Genomic DNA, 19,040 nt, shown 5'->3' with positions numbered 1-19,040 from the left:
AGGTATCTAGGTCAACAGTCACTCGGTTGACCAATAATGATCAACAGTGACTAGGTCGACACCTTCAAATGGTTGACATTCCCAAGGTTGACATTGACAAAAGGTTGATTTAAGGTTATGGTTGACATAGACATGGTTAGCATGAATAAGGTCCACATGAGTGGTGTCCATGGTGTCACTCTTCACCTCTTCCACAGAGGAATAACTCACTAGTGGCAAACCACTGGGTGGCACCTCTGATGCTGGTGTTGGTGGTGTAGGTATTGAGGGAGGCAATGTTAAAAGGTGTTTTTTCATACTTTACTATCCAAGTGGGCATAGAGTTGAAGTATAATGCATGGTGAGTGCAACGAATTCTGCGAGGCTCGTAGTAACCCAAAACCTTGAAAACTCATGTCAACCTTGTCTAGGTCGACCATAAGCTTGTGTCAACCTTTTGTCAATGTCGAACTTTGGTATGTCAACCTAGACATTGTCTACCATTTACACCGTAACCGGGTGACTGGCAGGTAGGACTTCCAATAGACTGCAACTGGCTCACTCCCACAGACATGGATTTTACTGGGGAGGGTGGTAAAATCCGCCACTGTCTTGGAGTTGGATACATTATTTTTCTTTCTTTACCTTGCCGATCAATTGTACTTTATAATTGTTTGATATCATTGTGCATATGTCTATGGTCTTTTTTGCTTTGTATGCACCAAAAACAATAACAAAATGAATTTTAAAAAAAAAGTGCAATGTCAAATACAGTACAAACGGCACTGTGTGTGCCGTGTTTCTACAATGTATCCATCCCTCTGTACTCATTACATGTTTCTACAGTATATTGTTTATATCCCAACAGCTATCAGGAAAATTCAACTAGAAGGTTTGCTGCAGGTGACCAGACTTCTCCATTCTGGACTCAGAAAAAAAGAAAAAGTCACCAATACCTTGTTTTTATTACCTAATCTACATTTATATAATTCTTATGCAAATATTGCAACTTTAATTGAGCATTATTATTACTATTTTGATTTACTAACAAAAGATAATTCATTTAGAAGAAAATGTAATTTACTGTTTCCCAACATCTTGATGTTTTTGGAGCAGATGTACTAAGCCTTGGAGACATATAAAGTGGACAAAGTACCAACTGCTTCTAGCCAGAGGCATAGTGCGGAGCCATGGCACCCGGAGCAAGCGCATGTCACTGCAGCCCCCCCCCCCCCCCCCCCCCATATACTCACACATTGTCCACAACAGTGAAAAAAGCATTGACCCCTACAGGGAGAAAAAACTATACACAATGTCTCCATCAGGAGAAAGAAATGTTGGTGGAACATAATCATTTCATGACATTTGCTATTTTATAAGAAAAACAAAACAAAAAACACCCGATACTGATGCTGTTCTACAAATTAATAGATACATACTCTTAGTAAATCTGCAATTTTACTCTTAGTAAATCTGCAATATGAAGGCCTGTCATACATGGTGCTGTTTAATGTAAAGAAAGAGGGGGGTATAATCTGCGCAAAACCATACATTTTCAAAGCAAACAGACAGAAATCTTTGAGATATTTCAATAACATATTTATTAACGATATTGGGTTGGGATTACTCAGCAACGTTTCCATCTTTGCTGATGACACAAAATTGAGTAGAGTTATTAGATCAACTGAGGATTTCTCCGCGCTTCAGAATGATCTTAATAAACTTGATGAGTGAGCAAAAAAGTGGAAGATGAGGTTCAATGTACAGTAGATAAATGCAAGGTTATGCACCTTGGGAGGCATAACCAGTGTGCAAGTTATATTCTAAGCAGGAAGGCATTGGGTAATTCAGTACTGCAAAGGATATCCTGATGAAGAACCGTTATTAGAAGGTTTGAAATGTTGATGACATATCTGCCTCTGAGAATTTATTTCTGGTGAGTGCCGCCATCTGGACGCATATATATATATATATATATATATATATATAATAGTCCAATCCTGCCGGCACTCCACAATAAGTAACAGCTGGCCCCGGTGCCCAAACGCGATTCATACAAATACTCCAAGTAATGATGGCACTCCAGAGGCAAAAATGGTTCAGCAAGTAAACAGTGTGAATTAGGGTTAAGCTTTCGGGGTTTGATCCCCTTCCTCAGAACACATACAACCAATATATATATATATATATATATACTAGCAGTAATGATTGTACAGTGCACCTGCATACCCCCTCTTTTGCATGTAACTGAATCTCAGCAAGGTGGGACCTCTCATTACAGTCAGGGCGTGAAGTCTAGTTTCCCAAATAGAGGATCCGATATCAGCCAGCTTTCCAGACCAATACACTGAGATCTGATGCTGGGGTCTCAGTGTTTTGACTTGTTTTCAGATCCATGTATGGGTGAGTTCGAGTGGGTTTCCATAGAAACTGCTCATCTCTAGCCATGGCAAGTGTCCCATTGCACCTCGGTGCTTCCCTGCTCCTAACTGTCATATTTCAAACTGCCTGTAACATAGCAGTTAGGAGATGATTGGCTGCTACTTTATCTTCATCCACTTTATCATTCTCCAAGGCTTAGTATATCACTTTACAAGCACACACCATAAACATCTCATTCCTACAGTATGTGAGAAGTACATTATATACACATGTTGTATTTACTGTACCTTGTGTTTCGGTATGCAGCTGTGAAACTGCACAAAATGTTGTTTTACATAAAATGCTTACTCATGGTCCTAAGATGTTGGGATGGTCTCCTTATATAGTCCTTTTCTACAGTGGCTTCTTTCATGTATGCTTCCAGTTATTTAATACTATATATAATATACTTAGCTTTTCTAAGAAATATTACTAAGATGAGCCTATCACACAATGCCTTTTGGTCTAGCCAATTGGTTTGAAGTATGGTATGATTTATGTATCCTTATACGCATTACTGCACGTTGATTCTTATAACGCAAATCGCATCTAGACACTATATAAAGTCTAAATCCCTGTTTTGTAGTCTGAATGCACTGTGTTGCTTACAAAGTTAAAATAAACAACTGATCTTATTTTGACACAATTTTGGACTCTGGTATTGATTGTTGGTCATTGATAACACCTTTTTTTATTGTCATTTGTCTTCTCCTGTATAATTGTTTGTCTTGAACTGAATCTATATATCTGTATATGCCTTTGTAGTTACACACACAAAAACTTTTTAATGTTGCTTAGTAAGTGACCAATTTCTTGTAGTTTACAATAAGTAATGTCTCGCCTGAGGGATTTGTCTGACCTCTTTGGGTGACTTGCTCTGGGGCTGGAGAGTATTGGAATCTTGGAGGCTTGATGTGGTTTATCCACAAAGACGAGAGGACCACAGAGTGGGAGGTGGTGTTCTAGGCCCAAATGCATGGCCCAAAAGCGGAGAGACTGGAGCTGATAATCTATAATGGTCCAAGGGGACTGGGGCTGAGTCTGTGAATTAGCTTCAACCAAAAAGGAACTGGAGGAGAACTGGAATTGGCTGGAACTTAAGGAGACTTTGGCGATCTGAAACTGGAGGAGACCTGGAATCATCTGAAACTGAAGGAGACTGTGGCCGGATAGGAAACTGAGGAGTGCAGGAATTGACTGGATTCGAAGGAGATAGATTAAAAGGTCTGACCGGTGTTGACCATCGATAGTATTGCTGAAGTAGATGATGCAGGTAAGTAGCTTGAGCTCTGGAGATGTATCGATAACACAGGCATGCGAAGACCTGCCTAAAGTCATACATGCATTTATATCATCACTGCAATGCTCTCTACCTGGGTCTTCCAGCAAAAGAATTGCACCGCTTGCAGCTGGTACAAAATGCAGCCGCCAGACTATTAACTAACCAGCCCCGCTCCAGCCACATAACTCCCATTCTCTACGCCCTTCACTGGCTACCTGTAAAATGGTGAATCGTTTTCAAGATATGCTTACTCACTTTCAAGGCCCTACATGACCAGGGCCCAAGGTACCTGCAGCAGCTTCTGATCCCTTACTGTCCTACTCGATTACTACGATCCACTGAAGAAGGACTACTAACAGTACCCAGAATATCCCTGAATTCATCTGGGGGTCGAGCTTTCAACTTTGCCGCTCCAACTCTGTGGAACTCTCTTCCTCGCACAGTGTGACAAGCGCCCACTGTAGAATCCTTTAAAAAGAGACTAAAGACGAACTTATTTACTCAAGCATTTCACTGACATCTACTATTAAGCTTGTTTTGTATTTCGAGCTGTAAAGACAATGGTGAAGCACTTTGAGTCCTATTGGGAGAAAAGCGCTATATAAATATCATTATTATTATGCGGAAGAGATCACTGATGACAGTTACCAATGACCAATGGTGGCTAATATGGGTAGTGACTTTCTGATGGTGACTGGTAATAGGAGATGGTATGCTGGGAATGAGCATCGAAGCTGGAAACACCTTAGCAGTGATGAATGATAATTGTAGAACACTTGGAATCGCCTTGAACCAAAGGAGTGGGAACCAGTTATAAAACTAAAGGAAGACAGGCGGTGCAGCTGGATGGTAACTTGCACTTGAAAATGAAATAGAGAGATTCCCACAGGAGCTGCAGCACAGGATATAGCTATGCCAGTCGCCCTACTGTATGGGAATAGCGCAGAAGACTTCTAACAGCAAACCGTAAAGCAAACCTGGATAAGCACTTCAGAGGTAAATAAGTGCTATTAATTGCCTGAATCAAGACATAATCCATATAAAACGACATTGTTACCAGTAAATACGCTCCGAACTGCCACGTAGCAGGCTGTATTTGAAAAATGACCATTAGAAGCTAGGAAAGGCAATGAGAATTTGAATGCAATGAAAGTTGTATTGTTTGTTCAGTTAAAACATACAAAAAAAACCCAGAAAATACAATGCATGTGCATAAAACAAAAAAAGAGAAAAAGATACAATAAAAAGTTTCAAACATGAAACCTTGGACAGCATCTGTGTGCGATAATAAGAAGATAAGAGCAAAGGTAAAAGATCTTACATAGAAAATTTGAAACGTGCATAACTACAAGTAACATTGGGATGCTTTTCAAACATCGGTACAGAACAAAAATAAAAATACGGTAGTATTTGGGAGCAAATGATAATTGACTGTTTGCTCCCAAACATGGAAAGCAGACAAAAATGGTCAGACAAATTGAATAAAGCCTTTTGATGTAACCGATTTATACAAATGACTTGTTTATACTTTACAATTCCAGTGGATGTGGATTGCACGCAGCCTAGCTGTTAGGAGCAGCGCTGACTGCGCGGCTCCGCTGGTCCATTGGAAGGGCTTTGGGAAAGAAGAAAGGTCGTGGGTACCGGATAGGTTTCTTCACGCACCCAGGTTAAAGGCTGAATTCTTTAAGAGGTTTCCGTCCAAACCCGGTTCTGAGGGTTCGGTGACCCCTCCTCAAGGGGGGGGGTACTGTTAGGAGCAGCGCTGACTGCACGGCTCCGGTGATCCGTGGGTGACGCGCCCCGGCTGTTGCTAGGTGGCCGGGACGCCGTCGCGCCATTCCTTCTGTGCTTCCGCCGGATGTGGATGCAGGTTGCGCTGCGCCGGCTGTTCTTATTCCCAGCGCCCCGGCTGTTGCTAGGCAGCCAGGACGCCGCCGCGTCATCTGCCCCGCACTTCCGCCGGATGTTGACGCGCGCTCAGCGGTGTCCTCTCAGATCCTTCCTCTTCTGCCGCAACGGTTGCCTAGGCGACGGGGGGACGCCAGGCGGCCGCGGAGAGGAGGAGACAGTCGACAGCTGATTGCAGCAGCTGCAGGGGACGCCTTTTTGGCGCCCTATTTAAACTCCCGGGCACCGCTCTCTTAAAATGTGTCAGTGATTAATGAGTGCAGCTGTGCAGCAGCTAGGTTGTCTGGAAAATGAGAACTGTTGGTAGCTCTCGAGGGCTAGGGTTGGCTACCACTGACCTAGACGCTACAGAGAAGCGTAACGTCACGTCCGGATGTTTGATAACTGGTAATAGAGGCCGGATGTTATGTGCGGCCGGTGGCGTAACGTCACTTCCGGTGGGAATATCGTCGGAATATATGTGAACAACCAAATAAATACACAAATAAGATACATATCACGTCCAGAAATGGGTCTATAATTGCGAGACTGATAGTCTCATTAAGGCCACGAAACGAACCACCGATAGTGCAATCTGAGCCCTTATCAAAATACCGGACTTTGACCCGGAAGTGATTCAATTTGTTTGACCCTGGGCCTCTCTCTTCTTTTGATAAATTCTTCATTACGTCTTGTTTATAATTATATATAAACATATTGTATATATTTATTGTGATGCTGCTATTGTCTCCGAGTAAGTTTTCAACTATTTATGTGCATATTGCTGATATAATTGATCAATTATGCAAATGACCCATGTAGGAAGTCAGGTATAAAAATGGAACCCAAAGGCAAGGAGATACACCTTGACAAAGCAGTGAGAACACTGCGAAACGCGTTGGTGCTTGCCCTGTGGACCCAATTTTGTTCCCTAGGAGTCACCTACAAACATCAAAGGACTTGCTTCACCTGCTTATACATCTGATCGTTTCTTTTCATTCCTGGAAGTCTCTTGCCATCAGAAATATGGACACCTGTCACTCGCAGCAGTGAGGACTCCCGATCAGGCTAATTTCCAACTGTGCCATCGGTTGAGTCCACTTCAAAACATCTACAGGATACCATCAATTGGCTAATACGGACTCCCTCACCCCCCTATACCAAGATCAGAGCAGGACTTACCATTCTCCAAAAATTGGTGACTATTCAAATTGGGTCCATTCAAATTATTTTATTCAAATTCATGTATGTATGTGATTTTTTAATATGTTTATACTTTCATTAAACTAACTACATGTATATTTAATTTTACCAGCGCTGCTTCTCTTTTTCTTTTTTAACTTTAATTCATTTGGGAGCTGACTACTCCCTCTAAGCAGCAGCTTATTGACAAAATCGACTCTGGTTTAAGCGCTCTACACTAACCTCGGTTAGTCCTCTTTCAAATTTTTCCATTAGCCTGAATTGCAGCATGTACGCACATAACTCTCTCTGCACATGTTACATCTGCCTCACCTGCAGTACACACGGGTTTGCACATTAGAGAATGATTTTGCTTTTGAGATCCCTACTAAATAACCTCCTTGCGCTTGCAGCCCCTTGATGTATGAAATAAACGCCACTCCTCGCCTTCATCCGATTTTATTAGCAAGAATTGATTTGAGATCATGAAAAAAGCTCACAACAATATTTTAAGAATAAAAAAAACTTTACAACACATATGACAGTGAAATGAGCGGATGGAGTTTTGGTCGTTTTACTTTTCTCAGAATGAAAAGTACTTTGTAAACCATTCAGGGCGTTTGGATTCCTGTTCTCTTGTTTCCGTCTTGGATGGTACGCTGCCCGGATTCCGCCTGCAAACAACAATCATCAATGCCATTAATACCCTATATTTATATTTATTAACTATATAATCAGCAGGTCTCCACATATATATAGCACAGGCATAGGACCAGCTAATTAAATTTTTCAAGATTTCTGGTACTTCTTTACTTTCACGGCGCCAGCATGGCGCCGCGCGTACTTCCGGGTTACGCTCGCCACTAATTAAGTTAAATAAACGGAGTTAACGCCATGCCAACATGGATAGTTCATACCTTCACTATCCATGTTGGCATGGAGTTGATTTTAATTAGCGTGGCGAGCGTAGCGAGCCACCGAGCCCGCAGCGTGGGCGAGCGAAGCGAGCCCCGCAAGGGGACTCTGACGCGCGGCGCCATGCTGGCGCCGTGAAAGTAAAGAAGTACCAGATTTTTTTTCATACAAGTCTTCTTAACCCTTTGAGTGCCAGGGGACTTTGTCAAAATAGGTGTCAAAATTGCCAAGCAAACCTTTTTATTAAGCCCTTTCAGTGCCAACGTTGCTGTGAGAGATCCTCAAAATATCCATTAAAAATGCCAGCGGCCAGCGCCGCTCACAGCGAAGTTTCTTTTTTTGGGCGCAAAATTTACCTAAACTTCAATTAATTGACTTGGCTGCATTTGTATTTATTTATACTAAAAGAAGATTCGCTGTGAGCGGCGCTGGCATATTTAGCGGATATTTTGAAGATTGCTCACAGCAATATTGGCACTCAAAGGGTTAACTGTATTTTCTTTTTTAAATCTGACATCCATGACCATTTTATTTGATGCCAAAACAGCACCTCTAGTGCTTACATAATTATATTTTTATAGAATAACTGACATTGGGACAGATGTATTAATCTGCCTATAACGTTTTGCACATAACGAGTCCCGCTTCTCCAGCATAACGTGGAGAAGCGGGCAAACGTTATAGGCCGATGTATTAAGCAGGTAAGGAGAGCCGCTATTCCCAGTGTGAACGGCTCTCCTTATCGTCTCCCTCGCCGCCCCGCACATGCGCACTCGCAGTCCCCTTCCTGGCCGGCTTTCTGGGCATGCGCGAGATCTCGCTAAAACCGCGAGATCTCCAGCACAGCCCAAGCCAGACGCAGGGCTAGCGTTGTCCCCACAGTGGGGGATAGGACAACGCAAGCCCTGAGCTGGCGAAGCGGCCGGGGTGAATTAACGCCTTGAAGGCTGTTAATACATCGCCCCGGCCGTTAATCCCTGGGGCAGATTGCAGGGGATAGCCCCGCCGAGCGTAACTCGGCGGGCTGTCACTAGCGCACGTTAGGTGTGCTAGTAATACATTAGGAAAATCGTAATTCCCCCCCAGTTAACCAGCGTTAAGTGCATTTTTGCACTTAATGCTGGTTCATACATCTGCCCCATTGTCTCCAAAACTCTTCACATGCAGTGCATGAAACATTTTCCTATATGATGAACTTTAAAAAGTGCAAAGGTGAACACCAGTAAGACAGAAGTCCTCCCCTTCTTTACACCCCCTGAAATATTGGCCAGATTAAAAGATCAATATAGGTATGCCTGGCAGGCAAGATCTCTGAAATACCTCGGGATTCATCTAGCATCCGAGGTAGACGTCTTGGATTGCAACTATGGCCCCCTATTAAAGGCTTTTGAGAACTTAACTAGGGATTGGATGATTCAGGAGGTCTCCTGGTTGGGCCGTATTGCCGCGGTTAAGATGGTCCTCCTCCCGAAATTACTGTATCTTTTTAGAGCGATTCCGAGATTACTTCCCAAGCAATTGTACAATAGAATAAACAGATCTTTTTCTAAATACATTTGGAAAGGCCTTAAATCTAAAATATCTTAAGGTATATTAACACGCCCCAAACTAGATGGGGGAGTTGCTTTCCCGGATATTGAACAATACCATAGGGCGTGTCTTCTGAGCCAAGCAGGAGACTGGTATAATCTAGACTCCCCCAAACCCTGGGTCTGTATGGAGAAACCGGAAATCCTGCCCTGTAGCCCAACTGACCTCCTATAGATGCCACCCCGGTCCTTCCTCTCATTGAACGTAAAAAACTCTGCAGTAAAGGCCACGGATAAAGCCTGGCAGGAGAGTGTGTCCGGTAGAGATGACATTACCCTCCCTGCCCCCCCCCCCCCCCCCCCCCCCTCTAACTCTGAGGTCAGTGATGTCCCTAATACCAAATTTGAATTTAGGGCCCTGGATAGCTAGCGGCCTGAATACGATAGGAGATTTGTATAGGGAACACCAAATAGTCCCCTTCACATACCTGTAGGACAACTATAACATTCCTAAGGGGGATTTCTTTAAATACCTACAACTGAGAAGCTGGCTATCCAGTTTATTCCCTGCCCCAAACAGATTCCCCCATATTGCTCCCAACATCCATAGGGCAACTAGTTGCCCTGATCAGAAGGGAGGGATATCCAAATGGTATGTGATCCTGATTACTCAGGAAAACCCAACCAAACTTAAATCTCAAGTCTTATGGGAGAAGGATCTTCAAAGATCCTTAGAAGAGGAGGAATGGGATCTGGTGCATACAGTAGGTCATGTTTTAGGATATCCAGGTGCATAAATCACTCTGAGATGTTTATCAAACTACTATACAGGGCTTACTACACCCCTGATCGCCAGCATAAAATTTGGCCCAATATACCTAAATCTTGTTGGAGGAATTGCGGGGGAATAGGTACCATTTTCCATATATTCTGGGATTGCCCCAAACTGCGACCACTTTGGAAATCAGTGTTCGATATGATCAGTACAGTGGTGGGCTTGCCGATCGATGGTAATCCCGATACGGCTCTATTTCATCTTTATTGAGGTTACCTCCCTAAGGGTGAAACATACGTGCTAGGACACATCTTAATTGCGACTAAAGCGGCGATAGCCCAACTGTGGAGATCAGCGGGGATTCCTAGCCTTGACACAATATGTGAAAAAATCCAGAAGCATTTTATCTTCAAGACGGCGGAGGCCCGGAACCCTGTCTCCATTAGTCCTATGCATAAGAAGTGGCAGTGTTGGTCCACTTATAGAGAGGAGATGGGATACACAATAAATAACAATATGGTGGTAGACACTAGTCTCCTAAACTCCCCGAGTTCTGAGAATTAGTGCCTCGTGGTAGCCTCCAATGTAAAACCTAGTCAGACAAAATGCAAAAGGCATGAACGCTATGATGTATCCTCCTGGTTTCGAGTCATGCTGTATAAATGTACGGTTCCCCCTCCCTTTTTTCCTTTCTGTATCCCCCCTTGTCTATGTCTTTGTTTTCTCTCTGGAAAATTCAATAAAGATATTGTTAAAAAAAAAAAAAGTGCAAAAGTGTCTTTCTGTGAGGTGGCAATTCTGCAGTAGTGCTGACCTTCATCGTACCATGGCGTGCAACTAGGGTTACCACCTAGTCCCTTTAATTCCGGACACATGTTAATTACACAGGTTCTGTGGCAGTTTAAAATCAGGTGAAGTGGAGTCTTGAAGTCAGCCAGCCACAGAACCTGTGTAATTAATATGTGTCCAGAATTAAAGGGACTAGGTGGTAACCCTACGTGCAACTTCACTGCTTTATCTCTCTCATAGGTTTAATACATAAATGTAAAGAATGGACTTAATGAATTGTTAAGTGCATGTCACATTTTATAAAAATAGTTTGCTAATTAATTGTAAAACCAATATGATTTGGGGCCAGATGTATCAAGCTTCAAAAAGTGATAAATAGATAAGTCATAAACAGCCAGCCAATCAGCTCCTAATTGCCATGTTACAGGCTGGGTTTAAAAAATGACAGGTGAGGGGGCGTGGCCTGAGCGGCTGGGAGTAAGACGTGCCTGCAAGCTCTCCCACTAAATATCCTTCTAATTATCCTTTTTTAAGGCATAGAACCCTTCCCAAGCTGGCAATACAAGTAGGGCAATCTCTTTGGAATATACTGAGGTTGTTTCCCGGCGCTGGTCTGCGGTAAAACCGTACCTCTGGCCTTGGTGCCCTGTGGCGTGATCCTCCACTGAGGTGTGCTGGACTCCGTCGGGGACTGCCTAGCGCTGTGCCGGTCAGGTACTCCTGCTGATGGACCGCGGCTCTGCTGGTGCTTTTCCTGGCGCCCGTTCTGTCTCCTGCAGCTCCGATCCCCTTTGAAGATTTCTACGCTGTCGGATGGTGTGCTTGGGGTGAGGCTGCGGACATTTTGTGTCTCCGTGATTTGGAGTATCAGTGCTGTGTGTGCGACATCTCCGGAACCGTTCATTTGCTGCTGTTTCCTGGATCCTCTGCCTTTGGCTGGACATATCTGCTATACTGGTACCCTGACAGTCGTTGGGTGAGTGTTTGGCGGTGTGCTAGCCACCGCCATCTTCCTTTTGTGCCTCCTTACTGCGACTGGCTGGCTTTATCTACCATCCTGCACATTTCATTGGAACTACGGATCTCACTAAACTCCTCCAGGCTATATATGCCTCAACGCAGAGGCTTCTTAACATAATGGATGCTATACCAGTGTATACCATGCCTACCATTGAACACCTGGCTAATGCCTCTATGAGTGGGCCCTCTATTACTACTGCTGAGCCCCAGAGGGATATCCTTTATTTTCTAAATTCACCTGAGCAGCATACCCATATGACCGAGAGGGCTGTGCCTATGTCTGATGCTTCTGCAAAGCCTGTGGCCCCTTTCTTTGCTTGTTCCACGGATGCCTACTCTGCTGAGATCCCATACAAGTCTCTGAATCCTTGTTTTTCCATATATGGATTTCATCAGTCCTGCTATGGTTCACACATATGCCCTTCATTGGATCCTGGTGCTGGATATGTGTCGCTTGCATTCTTGGATAATATCTCCTGGACGCTCTCCTGGTTATTTTACAATGGACTGGACTGCCCCTTGCTTGACTATGTCATCTCCGGGACTTGAGTTTTGGCCAGATTGGTGTTCCTAATCATATTAGAGCTTAGACTGTCTTGTCATTTATGTTATACTCCTTTTTCATTGTCACTGTATTCTTTATATCCTGTTTTTCTAATCCTATACTGTGTATGGTGTATTCTCATTGTATCCACAAGCTTCATGGGTGCTAGATTCCTATATACGGTTACTGTGGAATTTACTAGTACATTAGCCAAGTGTTATGTTATCCTTTATTTGGAGGGAGTTGTAGGAGCAGGAGGATTGATATTTAGTTATTTCTGCAAGGTCCCCGTGACTACAGAGCCGGCCTTAGGCATAGGCAAACTAGGCAATTGCCTAGGGCATTTGGAATGCCTAGGGGCATCAGCAGCTTCTGCTGATTAAAATGATATGCAGCATGCCTATATTCTGTGTGTGAGCGAGGCTGTATCTGCATATGAAATAGTGTATTTATGGAAATCACTGTAACAGCATTCTGTATGCAGGTACAGCCACAGTCGCACACAGAATATAGGCATGCCGCATATCATTTTAATCATTGGAAGCTCCTTGTGTGTGCTGGTCATAACAATGCAAATAAGACGAATTTTCAGCAAAAATGGCACCCAACGTTAGCAGAACTGGCCAGGAGCTGCATGGCCTATTGAGGTATGTATGAGGAAACATCTGTGTCCAAGCAGAGGCAGAGGTCACAGTGTTAGCGGCTGTGCGAGTGCTGTCTGCGGGTGGGTTGGTTGTGCAATAGTGTCCGGCATATGTGTAAGGGGCATTATGTGTGTCATGCATAAATGCATTAATAATGTGTGACATATGTGTAACAGGCATTATGTGTGTCATGTGTATAAGGGCATTAATAATGTGCAACATATGTGTAATGGGCATTATGTGTGGCATGTGTATAAGGGCATTAATAATGTGCAACATATGTGTAAGGGGCATTATGTGTGTCATTATGTGTATGAAGGGCATTAATAAAGGTTGGCATAATGTGTAAGGGGCATTATAGTTATAAGGACATTAATAATGTGTGTCATATGTAAGGGGCATTACTGTGTGGTATTATCAGGGGTGCCTAGAGAAAGGGGTAGGGGGTACAAATTACCCAGGCCAAAGTCTGATGGAAGGGCCCAGTGGGGGCCCGGGCCCCCTCTCCTTAAGTGACAGGAGCAGCTGCAGCTCTTCTCCTCTGCCCAGCACACACTGCTTTGTGCTGGGTTGCAGTGTGGCCATGGTGGTGCTTAAAATACAATATTTTCTCAGGATTTTTTTCTAAGGGTATAATGTGAATAATGTGAGGAGTAATGTACATAAGGTAAAGTGGTACTACTGTGTGATGTAATGTGAATAAGGGACACCATCGCATGATATAATGTGAATAAAGTTGCACTACTGTGTGGCATAATTTGAATTGGGGGTACTTTTGTGTGGCCATGCCCCTTACCAGCAAGAACACACCCCTGTTTGGGCCACGCACTGAATGTGTGCGCTGTTTCTATTTAAAATATTGTGGGTAGGAGCATTAAAATGATGACTGCTCTGATGAGGGTTGATGGTGCTGGGAAAGGGGAGCAGGGTCAGAGGTGGAACTAGTGGCGGTGCTAGGGGGCACCAGCCAAAATCTTGCCTAGGGTGTCATTTAGGCTAGGGCCGGCTCTGCGTGACTATATTGATCACATCCTTGTTATATCCTTTCTATATGCTATCTTATAACCTAGACGGAAACATACTCTTGCATATACTATACACGTTATTCTATACTGAGGTTCTATATACATTTGTCTAGTGTGGAAGAGCTGGGCTCTACCCAGCTTAGGTCCTTAGTCTTTTGCCTCCTAGTGTTACGGGGGGTGGGTGGGCTTGGTAGGGTAGGCTTAGAGGGATAGGAGCAAAATGTTATAGGGGGTTACGGGATGTTTAGGGATCCAGGTATACCTTAGTTGGGGGTTAGGTCATACAAGGTTGGGGTTTTTTGGGGAGGTTTGTTTTGGGCTTATTAATATTTTTTATTATGTTTATATATATTCTGTGTTTATTTTGGGGTGTATTGGGTTTCAGGGTCTCAAGTGGCTATAACAGTACAATAATGTGGCTGATGATATATCCTTTGTGCAATTAAAGTACGGCAGTGCTCGTGTGGCGCCTACGGGCACTGTGTAAGATTGTCCCTTTTTGAACATATTTCAATCTCGGACCATAATGAACTTCTATGATATACCCTGTACTATATTGTGAAACTGTGATATTGATGTACACATTGGAACCCTTGCACTTCATGATCCTATTACTTGTCATATGGGAATAATTGTTATTGTGTGTTTGTTTGTCTCTGAAAAACTAATAAAAATCATTGAATAAAAAAAAAAATGACAGCTGATTGGCTGGTTGTTTATCACTCTACACTTTATCACTTTTTGAAGCTTGATACATCTGGCCCATTATCTGCAAAATAAGTATAGATGTTTCGACTGGCAGTTACATCTAGTACCAGTAAAAAAAAAATGCACTTTGCACGTTTATGGCTTGATTCGGTTTAGAGAACACGGCAACCATATAAAATTATTATTTCAATTGTTCATTTATATCTCTGTTTTAATGTAAAATGGCATACTTCCCAACAATGCAAAATCCTGTCTTGGGGCTCCAAGTGTGCACCGATGGCGCACACATGTAGAAGAAGACATAGGGGTTTATTCTGGTTCACTCCTTCTGGCAAATTCCTTCTTAGATGAACAAAACCATGTGCACTGCAGGTGGGGTAGATGTTACTTGTGCAGAGAGCGTTAGATTTGGGTGGGGTTTTACTTGAAAGTGAGATCTATATTGCATTGTAAAAATAAAGCAGCCAGTATTTACCCTGCACAGAAATAAAATAACTCACCCAAATCTAACTCTCTCTGCACATGTTACATCTGCCCCACCTACAGTGCACATGGTTTTGTCCATTTAAGAAGGAATTTGCCAGAAGGAGTGAACCAGAATAACCCCCATGATCACTAGGCTCTCGGTATATAAAGTTATCGGGACATGACAATGTGTCACTGTTTCTTGTCACACTGGGTGTAGCCCCAAATCTCCCCCCTGGGTGGGACAGTGCCTAAAAAGCGGGCTGAAATCGAGATGGTTGGGAGGTGTTAAACTAGAATTGATTATCGGCAAACATTTTTAGTTACTGATTGTGATTTTTAACATCATCATCATCATTATATCTGCAAAAGATTTCCCGGATTGCCCATTGATGTAAACTGAAGAACACTGAAATGCAAACCCTTTCATGTCCGATAAAGCAAAGACACAGTATAAGGCCATGGTGTTAATAAGATCCAAAAAGGAAAGAACTGGTGTGTACAGAAGTAAATGAACACATTACCTATTAGGACGTATGATATCTAAGAGCTGCACAGGTTGTCGGAAGGGGTAACCGGGCTTGACGCTGTGGTCCAAGCTTGGAGAATTTTTGACTGGATTTATAGGTTTCCTGGGAGCCACGCTGTTATTTGGAAGAGTTTTCTCATAAGCCGCCAAGTTAGGGACACTTATAACCCGCGTCGGTATCTCACCAATTTTTTTCTTCTACAAGACACAATAATGACACAATTTCCAGGGTTACACAACATCACAGAATCTCAGCAATCACTTCAGCATGCTCACAGGTAGATTCCAATGTATTCAAAACTTCGTAACACTAAAACCTCTCCAGCTTTACTGGAAATATAGGGCTCCAAACCCTGTGCTCCCTTTCATCCATGTGTGCTATTGGAAGGAGGACATAGGGGGTGATTCAGGTTCATTCTGCCCACAGCAAATTCGCTGCAGGGACCGATGTTGTGAATATACGCTGTGCAGAGTGGAGGCCCAGAGGGGGACGGGCAGTGGGCATGGGGACGCCCAGCATTTCTTGGGCGCACCCACAAAAACAGCGGGTTGCACCCAGGAAACCGGTGGTCTTCCCCATGTGAATGCAGACATGGCAAAGACTGCACGGGGCAGGTGGCTGATAACGATGCCCCCTATTTAGCCATCTCTGGCCCAGATAAAAGTCGGATCTGACGGACTTTTATCTGCGAACTCGCGAAAAATTATTCGAAGGTCGGTGACCATCAAATTCATTTTCGCCTGTACAGCCGCATCCGAATGGAGGTGTAAGCAAACACATCCATTCTCATGCAAATTCAGCCATTCACTTGGCAAAGGGGGTGGGCGATCTCTCCCCTGCTGCTTACTGAGCCAATCTGAATCAGGCCCATCATTTGTAGCGAAGAGTGCAGAAAAATACACGTTGCTGCAAGTTTGAGGTTCTGTCATGGTAATTATTGGTGCTTGAAATTTAAAACATAATCTCATCGACCATAAGTAATACTACACTACAGTCTGCTCTGCAAATTGAGCCACCCTTTGTAAAGATCCCATTTTATCAGTCCATTCTAACAGAAAGATCAAATACAGTGAACATGTTGAATATGCAGCTTTGAATATATTCTGTCCCCCACAAGGTGGCAGTGTGGTGTCATAAATTGATATACACATACTCAGATGGCACCCTGCCGGGAGTAGCCAGAGCCCTCGTCCCTGGCTGTGCTCTGTGATTCATGCCCCCAATGGAATCATATATTGCAGTGTGATGCTGAGTGGTAAGATCCAGCCCAGATCGCATTAAATATGCGAATCATAGTAAATGGACCCCATATGCTTTACATACCGGGGGGAAAAAATACATGCATGCACTTTAAAAGAAAATGCATATTGCAGCCAAAAACAGACACATTTCTCCATCAAGAACATTTCTTCCAAATCCTAAGAGGTAAATTTACGGTACTCTTTACCTAGAAGGGCGCCCACGATTTTGATCGTGGGCATCGTTAGTAAAAAAAATTGCGTCGGTCGCATCGCATGCGGCCAAAAAATCGCATGCGATGCGACCGACGCGATGCCCGCGATTTCCCATAGGGAACAATGTTAAATGTCCCAATTGACCCGATTTTCATGTTCAATGTCTCAATTGACCCGATTTTCCATAGGAAACAATGTTAAATGTGCCACAGAGGACACATAGGCTCCCTGAAGTGTGAAATGGCCCCCACAATTGTTAACGCCACCCCACGATCAACGTGAACCCGAAGCGTGGCGAGCGCAGCGGTACGCGTCCTACGACCTTTTCATACCCCCACTATCCACGTCGGCGTGGAGTTGAGAATAGAAAGTGTGGCGAGCGCAGCGAGGTGAGCGGACCCGGACAGCTGTGAAGCCCGCGAGGGGACGCGTATACCTGTGAAGGTGTCCGCGTCCCCTCGCGGGGCTCGCTGCGCTCGCCACACTTTCTATTCTCAACTCCACGTCGACATGGATAGTGGGGGTATGAAAAGGTCGTAGGACGCGTACCGCCGCCGCTCGCCACGCTTCGGGTTGATCGTGGGGTGGCGTTAACAATTGTGGGGGCCATTTCACACATCAGGGTGCCTATTTGGCCTCTGTGGGCCATTTAACATTGTTTCCTATGGAAAAATCGGGTCAATTGAGACATTGAACGGGAAAATCGGGTCAATTGGGACATTTAACATTGTTCCCTATGGGAAATCGCGGGCATCACGTCGGTCGCATCGCATGCAATTTTTTAGTGCATGCGATGCCCGCGATGGGCGCCGTTCTAGGTAAAGAGTACCAAATTTACTAAGATAGTGTCACCCTGGGTGGGTTTCATGGTTCTACAGTAGGTCTGGGATTAGGAACGGCTTGAGATTCTGGGACGATGAATCTGGCTAGACCAATGGTTCTCAACCTCCATTCTCAGGACCCCCCACACAGTGCACATTTTCCAGGTCACCAGCAGCTGCCCTCTGTAGCACCAACTGTCACAATTTAACCCCTTCCTGACACAGCATGTTTTTGCCTTCCTGACAGAGCCCTTTTTTTCAAATCTGACATGTATCACTTAAGTGGGGATAACTTTTTTTTGCTTTTACTTATCCCAGTGATTTTGAGATTGTTTTTTCGTGACACATTGTACTTCAAGTTAGTGGTAAATTTTCGTCGATACAGTCTGTGTTTTTTTGTGAAAAATACCAAAATGTCGGAAAAAAATGGAAAATTTAGCAATTTGCAAAATGTTAAATTTTCTGCTTGTGAGACAAATAATCATACCACTCAAAATAGTTAATAACTAACATAGACCATATGTCTACTTTATGTTTCCATCATTATTTCAACTTCCTTTTAATTTTTTTGGACACTAGGAGGCTTACAATATGAATAGCAAATTTTCAAATTTTCAAGAAAATTTCAAACACTGATTTTTTTAGGGACCAGTTCAGTTCTGATGTGACTTTGAGGGACTTGTATGTGAGACACCCCCATAAATGATGCCATTTCAAAAACTGCACCCCTCACAGTATTCAAAACAGCATTTTGGAAGTTTGTTAACCCTTTAGGTGTTTCACAGGAATTAAAACAAAGTGTAGGTGAAATTTCAAAATTTCATTTTTTTTGCAGATTTGCAATTTTAATACATTTTTCTAAGGAACACGGTACATTTTACTAGAGAAATGTGACTAAAAATTGATTCCCCCAATTCTTTTGTTTTCATAAATATCCTATATGTGGCCCTAGTGTGCACGTTGACCAAACCACAGGCTTCATAATAGAAGGAGCACCTACTTGATTTTGGAGCCTCCTTTTTATGAGATTATTTTTTAGGCACCATGTAGGTTTCTAGGCACCATAA

General features: G+C 43.4%; 2 protein-coding genes across 5 annotated transcripts in view; one reads left to right on the top strand and one right to left on the bottom strand.

The window, feature by feature from the left end:
• Positions 1–1,851, top strand: part of LOC146042070 (uncharacterized) — a 378,004-nt gene extending 376,153 nt beyond the window's left edge. For all 3 annotated transcript variants that reach the window (XM_083162079.1, XM_083162014.1, XM_083162143.1), the window contains exon 23: positions 848–1,851. In XM_083162079.1, the coding sequence (XP_083018205.1) occupies positions 848–868 (21 nt within the window). In that variant the 3' untranslated portion in view covers positions 869–1,851. The remainder of the gene's footprint in view (positions 1–847) is intronic.
• A 5,346-nt stretch (positions 1,852–7,197) lies between these two features.
• FAM184B (family with sequence similarity 184 member B) overlaps positions 7,198–19,040 on the bottom strand; it is a 102,984-nt gene continuing 91,141 nt past the window's right edge. For both annotated transcript variants that reach the window (XM_083162251.1, XM_083162330.1), the window contains exons 13-14: positions 15,693–15,895; positions 7,198–7,428 (exon numbers count right to left, since the gene is read on the bottom strand). In XM_083162251.1, the coding sequence (XP_083018377.1) occupies positions 7,338–7,428; positions 15,693–15,895 (294 nt within the window). In that variant the 3' untranslated portion in view covers positions 7,198–7,337. The remainder of the gene's footprint in view (positions 7,429–15,692; positions 15,896–19,040) is intronic.

The sequence above is a fragment of the Crinia signifera genome, chromosome 1, assembly GCF_055691185.1.
Source record: "Crinia signifera chromosome 1, ASM5569118v1, whole genome shotgun sequence".
NCBI classification, from domain to species: Eukaryota; Metazoa; Chordata; class Amphibia; order Anura; family Myobatrachidae; genus Crinia; species Crinia signifera.
The sequence above is the reverse complement of the archived record's forward strand: the minus strand, read 5'-3'. Positions and strand labels throughout refer to the sequence as shown.